Source organism: Poecilia formosa, unplaced genomic scaffold (assembly GCF_000485575.1).
Source record: "Poecilia formosa unplaced genomic scaffold, Poecilia_formosa-5.1.2 Scaffold356, whole genome shotgun sequence".
Lineage (NCBI taxonomy): Eukaryota > Metazoa > Chordata > Actinopteri > Cyprinodontiformes > Poeciliidae > Poecilia > Poecilia formosa.
Window position 1 is genome coordinate 42,435 of NW_006800295.1, and position 12,071 is coordinate 54,505.

The following is a 12,071-nucleotide window of genomic DNA, read 5'->3' on the forward strand; positions in this document are numbered from 1 at the left end:
TAAATATCTAAAATAATTTTGATTTTGATGAGAGGAGAACAGAAAGAAGTCTTGTGGGAGACTTTTCTTAGTAGTGGGGGATGAACCAGTCTGCCTTCTTAAAGCCATATTGCCAGTACATCATATTTCTGACATTGGTGGCAGAAACGGTGGGTTCAGTTATTTAGATGTCGATACAGGCTTCTGTCAGTTAGTGGTATAACTGGCATAAGCCAGTTATAACACTTACCTTTCCAAAGGAATTAACAAGCAAATGTGGTTGTAAGTGTTCAGGGTCTGATCCAAACAGGGCAATGTTGTCTGCATATAAAGAAATGCTATGATTAGCTCCAACTGATCAGTGTGAGTTCTATTTACATATTTAGCCGTTTTGCTAGTATTTTAGTGATTATCTTAAAATCTATGTTGAACATGGAAATTGGATGGTATGATGAAGGCTCTGTTTCATCCCTGTCTGGCTTCAGAATTAGTTATTTGATTTGCAAATTTGTATTAAAATTCACTGCCAATTCGATCTTGTTCTGGGTTTTTCTACTTTGCATTGACCTGAAAGAGTTCAGTATTTCTGCCAGAGATATTTCCGCGTAAAGGGCTTCACGAGAGGCTTCGTCCAGCCTCAGTACGTTTACATTTTTTAGCCCAGTAATCCACATCACCCATGTCATCAGATCTGTAAAGCTCTTTCGTTCATAGCTCTGCTGGCTTGTTACCCCCTAAGCTGCCAAGCTAAAAGTGTATGAGGTTTGTTTGAAATTCTGCCTCCTAAAATGCCAGACTTGGTCGCAGACCTTTTGTGATAAAATCATGTTATACTTATATTTAGGTTTGAAAATATTTTGCGATGTTTGAGAGTTGCCTAAACTAATCCTATTTGATTTTTCCAAAGCTGACTCGTATGCAATAATTTGGCCTCTTATAACAAATTTGAGCGCTTCCCTCAAGTGTCACTAATTTCAAGATATTCTGTAATTTTTTTTAGCAGACATGTTTAGAAAGGTTTTGCTCTAACAGATGCACAGAAATCCCATGCGGAGGACGGTCCAAGTGTCATGAAGATTGGGGCGTGATCTGAGATCAAAACGTCATGGTATTTGTTTTTTTTGGTAATGTTTGCTATAAGCTTGGCATCCAATGAAAACAAATCAGCACAAGAAAATGATTTGTGCTTAAAAAGAGTATTTTCTGTATATCGGGTTCTGGAGTTGCCAAATGTCAACTAAATTAGTAAAGGTGATAAGATTATTTAGAACCATAAGAGTGACTCCATATTTTGTCTGCTGAGCTGTGAGGATTGAGGCAAAGTACTTTATGGTCCCCAGTTACTATTAAATTTATGTTTGAAAGGTCAGATGACTTTCAAAGGTTTTTCTAAAAAATGCTGGCTCATCGGTTTTGGGCCTGCAGATACTCAACTTTGTTACATGAGTGGAGTAAAGATAGCCCACAGATGCAATGAGATGCAATGATGGATTGACCGTTTGGTTCACATATTGTTGAAATGTGTTTAAAATGTATGCTTTTCCAAATAACTGCAACACAGTAAGTCTTGCTGGAAAAAGTGGATTGATGTATTTTATCTGTTCTGTGAGACTTCTGTTCAGATGCTCTTATAGTATGAGTCTCTTGAAAGAACAGCACATTATCAGCTAGAGATCTAAGGCGTGTGAAAGCGTAATGTTATGCACATAATTTCTGTTTACTGTAGGAGAGGAACAAGGCACAACATGTGAGGATGGGATGTCATGACTGAAGCCACCTCTAATCACATCTCCTTGGCAAATGGTGTGATGACGAGTGACAGGCCCCACCTGCACCATATACCTGACTAGTCACTGACTTGATAGCCACTCTTTACCAAACCACACTGAGGAGCAGAGTAGCCATGTGTTGTATCTTGTTCGTCTCCTTTAGGGAACAGTAGTTGTGTGCTACTAGCATTACTTTCCCTTTTAGTTAAATCAGTCAAGTACAACTCAAGTATTGGACATTTATAAATGCCCTGCAGAGCAGCCATCAAACCTGGGCCGAGCATAGCAAGCTACTGCAGCACTTCACATGCAGCGGAAAATACAGAGTGAGTTAACGTTCAAACAATAAAACTGAACAAATGTGTACAGCAAAGACCAGCTGGCCACAGTTCACATATCACTCGTCAGCACCCCCCAAGTAGAGCCCAGGAAGTTGTTTTGCCCCTGATGGAGTGAGCCCTCACACCCTGGGGCATCAGTAGATCCCTGCTGGTGTAAGAAAGAGAAATGGATTCCACAATCCAATGGGAAAGTCTGTCTGGACAGAGTCTCCCCATTGCTGGGTTAACAACACAAACCGTTGATCATGCAACCTCAGATTCTGTGTGTGGTCAATGTAAATGTGCAGTCCGCAAACAGGGCACAGGAAGTGTGACCTTTATTGTTAGCCATGGAGCTGTAGTCCAAAGGTTTAATTGTTGGCAGATGTGCTGGTTGTATTAGGTCAGAAGGTGAGGCAATGGTAGCTGATGCATATCAAATGTACCGGTGCACAACAATCACCCTATTCATTGGCCTGGTAGTTGGGCAGAAACTGATTATCTCCTGGGTGCTGAACATCTTTTTAGTGTCAGTAGACTTGCAGCATAAATAAATCCAGTGTACATCCTGGGCTCATACAAGTTTTTCTTCAAATGGCTGGTGTCGCTTCATCTCCACTGGAAATTTTCAGTAGGTCTACGTGAAGGTCCTTCTCATGTTATGTGTTGGAGGTGTTGTCTTGTGCCTGCCTCAGTATTTTCTCCGTAATCCAAAAGCTGTGAATCCTGGCTATCTAACACGGGTGCATAGTCCGCCATACGGTGGTTGTCCCAGTCTGTGTTCTCTATCAAACTCTGTGGAGAAGAAAAAATGGAAAAAAAAAATCTACAGATTTACAACCTTTTGCTTTTTCAGGCAACCCTGCCACTTTTAGATTTTAGTGCTGACGGTGCATCTTGAGGTCAATGCATTGGTGTAATTTGTGTCTCTCCACCAATTGTAACTATTGTAGTTTTTAGTTGAATAAGCCTAGTATAATGACTGCTGCCAGCCGCCTTTTTAGACACCATAATTATTTTTTTTTCTGATTCTATTTAAAACATTTATTTAGCCTTTGTACTAGAGAAGTGATTTATATGTCTAATGGTAATTAGACACTTGACATTTCCCGTATATTGTAACTGTCAGGAATACTCTACAACAATAAATGATTGAAGATTTAAAAAAGTGTATGGTGAATTGAAAGTAATCGCATAATGTTTCTTTGGCTTTTCATCTTTTTTGTTACTTTTCATTTTATCTTATTCAAAAGAAAGACAATTTGAAGAATAGCTGTTATTCAGCAACTATGCAAGCTTGCATTTGCAGCAATATTTCTTTCGAAGCTACAACAAGGGGGTGGATTCTTATACAAACGGTTAATAGTCTGTTTTTTACATAAGTAACCTTTAGGCAGCAGATGGTGACCTTTCTCCCGCTGGCCATCCATGGGGTGCCGAGGCATTCCTTCACACAGCTGACCATGTGGTGAAAGAGCCTAAGTGACCATCTGCCTCTGGTGACCACAACAATAGGCAGCACCGTCCTGAAGTGTGCTATGGGATTTTGGCCTTTGTACTCACTAGGAACTGGTGAGAGGAGAATTTTATTACCTTGATTCCAGCGTGGTTAAACGTTCTGTTTTACCCCTTTAACTGATGTTTATTTAGGTAATAAATAGTCAAACAAATGTACAGGACCAGTTTGGATGGAGATTACCAGACAAATAACATACAAAGAATATTTACACTAAAACCTACCTTGTTTTACAATGGGCTGAAAGTCAATGACGACAGCTGCTTCCCTTTCGACAGTTTATTTATTTTTAAATTGAGGTTATTTGACAATGTCTAGTTGTTTTGTTTGTATTGAATTTAAATTCAGTCTAAGATACAATATGTCCAGCCATTTTTTTTTTATTTGCATGTATGTATTGTGGTGAGTCTGACATTATGTACTTAAACAGAACACCAAGACAAAATTTTGGTTTATTTACATATCACCGATTCACAACAGATTTCATCTCAAGACACTTTAACAGGCAATATAGAAATATGTTCAATTTAGTCCAATCATAAGTTCAGGTTTAAGAAAAAAAACATTTGATTTAAATAAGTACTCATTGGTTCAATCATATTTTTAATACTGTGTATTGAAGTTGAATCTGACATGACAATTGGTAAAGGAAAATATTTTGTTTCAGGAAATACACTCAATTACGTCGAGTCATTGGCTTTGCAACAGTTCCTTTTCCTGAACAAGCATGTTGCAACAGTGGCTGGTTGATTTCATGGGGTTGTTAACTTTGTCACAATCCTTCATAGTAATCATACACGTGATGATGGTGTGAGAAAAGACTCAGTTTTAACAGGAACAAACCTCTACTGGAGCCTGGCTCATTGTGAACAGTCATCTGCTGTGACTGAGGGTTTAATTATATAGGGCAGACATAGACAAACAAATGAACAAGACCAAAAATGTACATGTTTCTAAAAAATAGATATTTTCTCAACAATATTAATATTTCATTTCATTTCAAAATTTCAAATTTCTGATAAGGTTACAAATTAGTTTGCACCTTTGCTGGATGCTCCCCCCATTTCATACCCATGTGTTAAAATTTTAATATCAACTTACTCCCACTTTGTATACATAAACCTATTTTTGTACCATTGGGTACAAAAATGGTACAACATGGTAAAATTTCTCCTGAGAAATTTTAGGAAAACATAATAAAAAAATGGACACTTATGATTTAGTTGTAGATCGTTTTCTGAAGATTATATAGTTTTTCTTTTCCCACTGAATGTAGTTCTTACTCTCTCTTTGGTTCAGTTGACTCCTCTGACATATAAGTGAATATGACACCAAAATAACTATGAGTGACCTCCTTCTGGTAGACAGTATTTACCTGAGCTGCACAACCATATGTCCTTGCAGCAGAGTATCTGTATGTGATATGTACATGACATTGCATTTAACTGCTGGTTGTCAAAGGGGAAAACATCAAGATAGGTGCCACTTGATGCACTGCTGGTACAAAACTCTGTTTAAAGTAACCAAAGCCACTAAAATAGTAATGGGGCAAAATGACCAGGTTTTCAGGTTTTGGGGGTATATGAAGATGATGCATTTAATTTCTGTTAATAAAAACAATTGCCATTGTTCCTACATCTAATTTTTTTCACTGATGATGCACGAGGCTTGTTGTGTGCATCTTTAAGCAATTAATTATGGTACTTTCTGGGGAAATGCATTACCTAAGGGAATTTTGACTGATTTTTGAAATGGTAAGAAGAAAGTTTCTTCTGTCCTCATTCATAAAAACATATTGAACCTTTCATTGTGTGGATTAAAATGTGTTTCTTATGAACTTCTATGTTAAAATGACCACAGTCTTCTCACAAAAGTAGAAAATATCAGGCTGAGCTGGGTCTGCTTTGGGCACATGTCATTTCTTTGAGCTTGAAAAGAGACAAAAACTAAAAAGAAAAGAGAAAAAGAAGGTCCCGAGAGGGGGTGGAAGGACGTGAGAACTAATTTGCAGGTGAATTAGATGGCACACTCTCCTTTGTGGCCATTGTGCTGCTCTCTGGCCAGATGGCCTCTTCAGACTTCTTTCACAACTATAACCCAAACATAACAGGAGCAAATACACAAATACACTTATGAGGGATTTAGCCTCTCTAATGGACTAATTTGGAACTCACAGTTAATGTTAATGGATATAATTTTAAGCCTGGCAGCACATTCCTTATAACTGTGATTATGAAATTTTGCATAATAAGACCCAGAAAATGCAATTACTGTATAGTAAATTTCTTCCTTTGGTTTCTAAACATTCAGCTTCCTTTCCATTTTCCATCACTTCAGAGCGACACTTATGAACCCATTCATCTGTGGCTAACACAGAAATACTGCCTTATAAGCCTGCAGACAGCCTGAAAAATTATTGAACTGAAAAACTGAGCAAGGGGAAAAACTATGATGCTTGCATTTCAGCAAGCTAAACATTATCTTATAGATACAGGTCGCTGGACTATTAATTATCAAGTTAATATAAAAAAAATAAATAAAAAAAACAACTCACAAAGGTTTTTGGCTTTAAAGGGCAAATGAAAAAAAATTATCATTTCAAGATGCAATACAAATCTTACTTTAGTAATGCTTTAGTTTATTTTACCTGTTTCACATTGATTGCTCAAGTTTAGCAATTATTAAGTTCATTGTCACATATTGCACTTTGTATTCTAATTTGGTGTAAAAACTCAAAACAATTTTGAATTTCAAAAATAAAAGGGAACAGCATAATCTTCGTGTGATTTATATATATATATTTGTAAAAATAGGTGTACAAAAAGTCATGATTAAAACTTGTTAATTAGTAATAAAACTTGAAGATACACTCTGCATCGACTCATACAGTTATTTATGAGTTGATGGAGAATTTATTTGTAAATTAGTGAAGTGGAACATTGTTTTCTCTGAAGACTACAGGGAATGTTTCAGTACGCCAAACTAGATGGAAATGCAATCACAGAATCTGAAGCATCTGCGCTTTCGTCAATTACACCGTTTTATTAGATCTGCAATGACTGTACAAATTTACAAGTCATTAATTTATCAATTTCACAAAAGCAGCTGAGCTGATCCAAGAAATTCAACAACAATACTGACAAAAACAAAACACATGCAACTTTATTTAAATTAACATACCCATAAATAAAATAAATACAGATAGACACGACTAAAAAATAAAATAAAATAATGGTTTCCCTCTTAATTCTTAGTTCTGGCCATCAAAAGTAGTCATGTAAACGTTTTCCAAAGCATGTTCATCTTATTGTCTGGCACTGAGTTTCCTTGTTGAAATTGGTGTGAAAAAGACTGATGATGCTCTGAGCTTCTACTGACCGTCTTCTCTTTGCAAAGTAATCTGCCAAACAGAAGAAAGAACATTTTATTGATTTATAGCTCCTATTATGTAGCTATAATAGTTAATATTATAGAAATATTCACCATTATGAATATGTACTTTCACCTGTAATTCTTGCATCATTGGACTTTGCTACAGGTTTGGAGAGTGACCGCTTCCTTCTTGTAGGCGTTTTTTCAGCAGGATGCTTGAGTGTGTTGGACACACTTAAATAGTTCTCTTGGTTTGTGCCAAGGTGTTCATCATTATTGCTCTCACTACCATCATCCTCAGTTCTTGGAGAATTAACTTCAACCACTGGCTGTGGGGACTCCTGATAGAAAGATGGAGCACGATCTGCAGGTATTTCCTCCCACTGAAATCTGCCAAGCTGCGGTGTCTCAGATTGGAAGTTGAAGTTCCAGCGCTGGCTGTCCTGCGACATGATCTCCTTCAGTTTCAGTTGTAAGTCCTGACGCAGCTGGTCATGGTCCACTGGACCGAAGAGTTTCCTGCAAACAGACTCTCTGCATCTGATGTTCATTGTGCAAGTAATTTTGAAGAAGTTTGGATGGAAAAACGCGTCTGACAGGAGATGCTGCTGATGGTCTACACATGTCCATGGGGTCCTGCAGGACGATTTAAAGGCTGCAGGGCTCACAATGTTTTGTTTGTACACAATGAATAGAGACTTCTGATTGGCTGCAGCTGTCTATACCAGGGAGAAGCAACAGAGGGGGTGAAATTGGATCATTGTCTGTTGAAAACCATTGAGACCCCAAACTCCTCCAGTTCTATCAAAGTCTGCCTTGACAAGTAGAGGTCAATTTAGAATTATCATAACAATAGTGATGTTTTTCCTGCTGAATGCACCGTTACATAGGCTGGGTACACTTTGAATCAGGTCATTGAGAGTCACTTCTGATACTATCTAGATCTTCTGTGTTACTAAATAAACAATGAAAAATGCTAATTAACAGATGTATTGTTAAAGACCATTATAAGATGCAAACTTTGGTTGTTGTCAGACTGGTTGTTCAACAAAGCAAACCTTCAATGCAAAAATTTTAGTATTGTAACTGTTGGATGGATAATTGGTTGATTTAACCTGGTATAAATCACCAGAAATAGTAGTTAAATTTTAAAAAATGTTTAAGCTCCATCTATCTCATGTAGGGTTTGAAAAATTGCTTCTATTGTAACACAATGTTGGGTAAATACGTGTTACCGTAAAATAGGAGGTTGTAGGTGGAGAAAGAGCAGAACACTGAGAGGGAATAGCATAGCTGTCCAGACTTTAATTCAACTTCAATTAACAGAAGATAACCCGCCTCCTAAAAAAAAACAGCGAAGAAGGAAAGAGCTCCCCAAAAAGGCACAGCACATTTCCTTAGCTATTGATCAACTTTAGTAAATAACTGATCTTGTATGTAACTGCATTAATTGAAAAGGGAAAAAAAATAATCTTACACTATTAAGATGTGTCTGAATCCAGAAAGGAGAAACAAGCAAACCAAACCAGGAAAACCACCCTCTTCTCTGTTTGAGTGTCTCATTGCATATTACATGGAGCACATTTAAAACCCTCGGCACAACACAGTTTAAATCAATGCACAGCAGACATAAAGGGAAATATCTAGAACTATAGAAGAAAACAAAGAAGTAGATGAATTTCAACAGAGGGCTGACAAGAACATTTCAAAAGGTGTAAATGATTATATACCACAACAAGCATCACTTACCATTCACAAAGAACCTGTCCATACTCGCATCAGAGGGAACAAAAGGTGGCAGGACACTGACATGAGGACTGAAGAACCTAGGATTTAACTACTGATCTCTTCACTGGCCGATGACAGCTCTAACCTCTGAATCACTCTAAGCTTTTACAAGAACACATTGTCTCCTAAAATGTCTGATGTTCTAAGGCATGTATCTCCCTTATTTGCACTTCTTGGTGCATTTATTTCTTGCCCACTCATGTATTTACTATGTTTGATTCATCTGTTCAATGTTCTGTTTTAAAAAATATGGTCCATTAGCCAATCACATGACAGCAGCTCAACCCATTTAGGGATGGTGAGCACAACTTGAGGAAGTTCAAACTGGGCGTCAGAGAAGAAAGTGAATTTCAGTGTCTTTTGGGATGGTTGTGGAAGCCAGTCGGTTGCTCTGAGTATTTCAGAAACTGCTGATCTACAGTTGGCAGCAGCTGTGTGGATGAAAATACATTGTTCACACCAGAAGTCAGAGGAGAATGGCCACAGGGGTTTGAGATGACAGAAAGGCAACAACAGCTCAGATATCTACTCTTTCTAACCAAAGTAAAAAGAATATCATCACTAAGTACACATCCTATGGAACATTCACCCAGATGGGGTGAATGGGGTGAATCACCAACATCAGACAGCATGGCATTTTATCCAAACAGGAAGAACAAGAATCTGAAGCTACAATGCCCACAGGTTCACCAAAATTTTATTTTAGAGAAAAACTTTGCCTGATCTGACTGATGTTTCTCAACATTCCCTCTCCTTCGTGACTATAATGTTCGTGTCTTGTGTTGTCTATTTCCAGCAGGATAATTCAGAACCTTTCACAAAGCTCAGATAATCTCAAATGAGTATCTTGAACATGTCAGTAAGTCAACTTCACTCTAATAACCATCCCTTTGGGATGTGGTGGATCAGAGGATTCATATCGTGGATGTCAAGCTGACGAATCTGCAACAACTGCATGATGGCATCAATATAGCCCAAAATCTCTGAGGAATGTGCCTGATTCTAATTGAATCAATAACATGAAAATTTAGGGTTGTTCTGAAAGCAAAAGGTAGTCCAAACAGGTACAAGCAAAATGTACCTAAAAAAGTGACCTGTCATTGTATATTGAGGACTTAATATTTACATCAATATATTTTTTTTCAGATTTGCTAAATAAGTTTTGAAAAAATACCTATAGTCAAGTATTGCTCTTGCAATCACTAATGAATTTATTTGATGGTTTTTGGCTGATCTGTATCACACTTTACCAAATATGGAGGGCTCTGTCCACATTTTTTGTCAATGCAGAAGTTGTTATGGCAAAAAATATAGAAAACTCCTAAAATACAGTAAATGTGCCACAAATGTAAAGAAAGCAGCTGGCTTAAACAATAAAGGTGTGGTCTTGATGGGAGCAGACTATGGCTAACCAACATGCAAAGTAATGGTGCACAAGAGCTTCAGGGATTGGCTAAGGGAACAGCATTACCTTCATGCCACCTCCTGATGAGCCAAGTAGTTCGCCTGAACAGAAAACTCGCAGTCTCTCCTGCTGTGGTTAAGCTGAACAAGGAGAAAAGTTTGCATTGGCCATGCCGGAGAAACAAGACACACCTTTGGTGAGTGCCTACTGCAATGTTCTTTTTCCCTTTTCAACATCATCAAAATGTCTCATATTAGGCAAATGATAAAGTATTTTCTTTAAAAGCTGTGTGCCTCTTGCAGTATTTTAGCAAATCTACTGTATGTCAACAATCATAAAACAAATATGGTAAAATCAATTTAGGATTTGGGTAAGTAAAATTGTGGGGCTTCGTCTGGGGAGCATGTAGTTAAAATTCTATTTATGTATTGTGAAACTACACATTATCTCAGGGGACTTTATATCATAGTGGTGTCCTTGCAGTCATACCAAAATTCCCTCTGGAGTAGCACTTGTAAGTTGAACGGAGAAATAGGAAAAATCATAAAGTTTAAAGGTCTTCTCACAAAATGAAGCTCAGTGAGAATGGCCTAGTGTAATTTCTGGGTACCTTGAATGGTGCAATCAGAAGGATTTGTATTCGATAAATATTTGCTGTGCTCTGATAAAGTCCTGTATTACTAATTTTGTCAAAAATCTACAAGAAATACATGAGCTTTAAAATTCAGAATAAAACAACATGGACAATTTTTAACCTCTACTTTGTTATTTTCTTCATCACTCGCATAAGACAAGGAGCTACCAAAGCTCCCACTGTTGAGAAACACAACATAGTATAAACTTCAAACTGCACTTCATTCAAACTGTAATCAAGATCAGAATGGTTAACAAAAAACAAAGTTTAAGGTGTGTGTGTCTGAATTTTTTTTTTTTTTTCCAAGACATGTTCTCCCCCAAACCCATATTCAGAGCACAGACCCACACGCACACAGCTCCACATCCTTTTCTCCTCCTTTTGCATGCAAATTATCCCGTTTGCATACCCAGTAGTCGTTTTCCTCCTCCACCCATACCTGTAGTCAAATAAAGCATTCCGTACCAAGCTGCCTTCATAATATCAAACAGATTACAAAGCAGATATTAGCTTTTTTTCCCTCTGCATTATACACAACATCACTTTTCTGGATCCAAAATACACAGAGAGACTTTTTTCCTCTTTTCTTTTGATTCGGACATGCTTGTCTCTTATTTTATTAATAACCTTTCATAAGAAGCTCAAATGGAAATGCAAATGAAAGTAACTGATAAAACTGTGTTTACTGAGGCACAGGGAAAATCTTATCATTAAAAAATGATAAAAAATGAGTTAGCATAATGATAGGGTGCCATTTATTTCTAGGAAAATCTTCATTCGCAGACGTAATTCCCGGTGATGTCTTTAGTGTGTCAAAAACTAGAATAAATATGAAGACATATTTTTAATTACATATTTATTGTTACAAAATTCTCTATAAGTATGAAAATTTTCTTCTGAAACAAACTATAGGACTAAATATAAATGAGCAGTTCCACACAACTCATCATCACTGTAAGACAAGTATTTCCTGGGAAGACTTTTCAGTTTTTACCGTCTTTAAACTATGTTCTTTTTAAAACATGATGTAAAAATGTGACCACAGTAAAGCCTTTTAAAACTTTTCTTATATTAAATTAACCAAATTTTGAAAAAAAAAGCCCAAAGAGGATACGTGGGCCCCCCTTCCAATGGGCTCACCACCTGTCGGAGGTGCCAAAGGGGTTGAGTGCTGTGTGTAACAGGCGACAGCCAAGGGTGGTGACCCTGGCGGTCTGATCCTCGGCTGCAGAAGCTGGCTCTTGGGATGTGGAACGTCAGCACTCTGGTGGGGAAGGAATCGGAGCTA

The 12,071-nt window shown here is 37.5% G+C and overlaps 2 protein-coding genes across 2 annotated transcripts in view; one reads left to right on the top strand and one right to left on the bottom strand.

Annotated features, from left to right (window-relative positions):
• Nucleotides 1-6,786: 6,786 nt before the first annotated feature.
• On the bottom strand, nucleotides 6,787-7,695 carry LOC103153592 (cyclin-dependent kinase inhibitor 1B-like). The gene is made up of 2 exons (XM_007574572.2): nucleotides 7,090-7,695; nucleotides 6,787-6,984 (listed from the first exon to the last, which is right to left on the bottom strand). Exons 1-2 carry the CDS (start codon nucleotides 7,505-7,507, stop codon nucleotides 6,884-6,886), a joined length of 519 nt encoding a protein of 172 aa, XP_007574634.1. The 5' UTR covers nucleotides 7,508-7,695; the 3' UTR covers nucleotides 6,787-6,883.
• Nucleotides 7,696-10,190: 2,495 nt separating this feature from the next.
• The window catches only part of trpm5 (transient receptor potential cation channel, subfamily M, member 5), a 24,692-nt gene continuing 22,811 nt past the window's right edge, over nucleotides 10,191-12,071 (top strand). Inside the window, exon 1 of the mRNA XM_007574556.2 lies at nucleotides 10,191-10,345. Coding sequence (XP_007574618.1) covers nucleotides 10,319-10,345 — 27 coding nt within the window. The 5' untranslated portion in view covers nucleotides 10,191-10,318. The remainder of the gene's footprint in view (nucleotides 10,346-12,071) is intronic.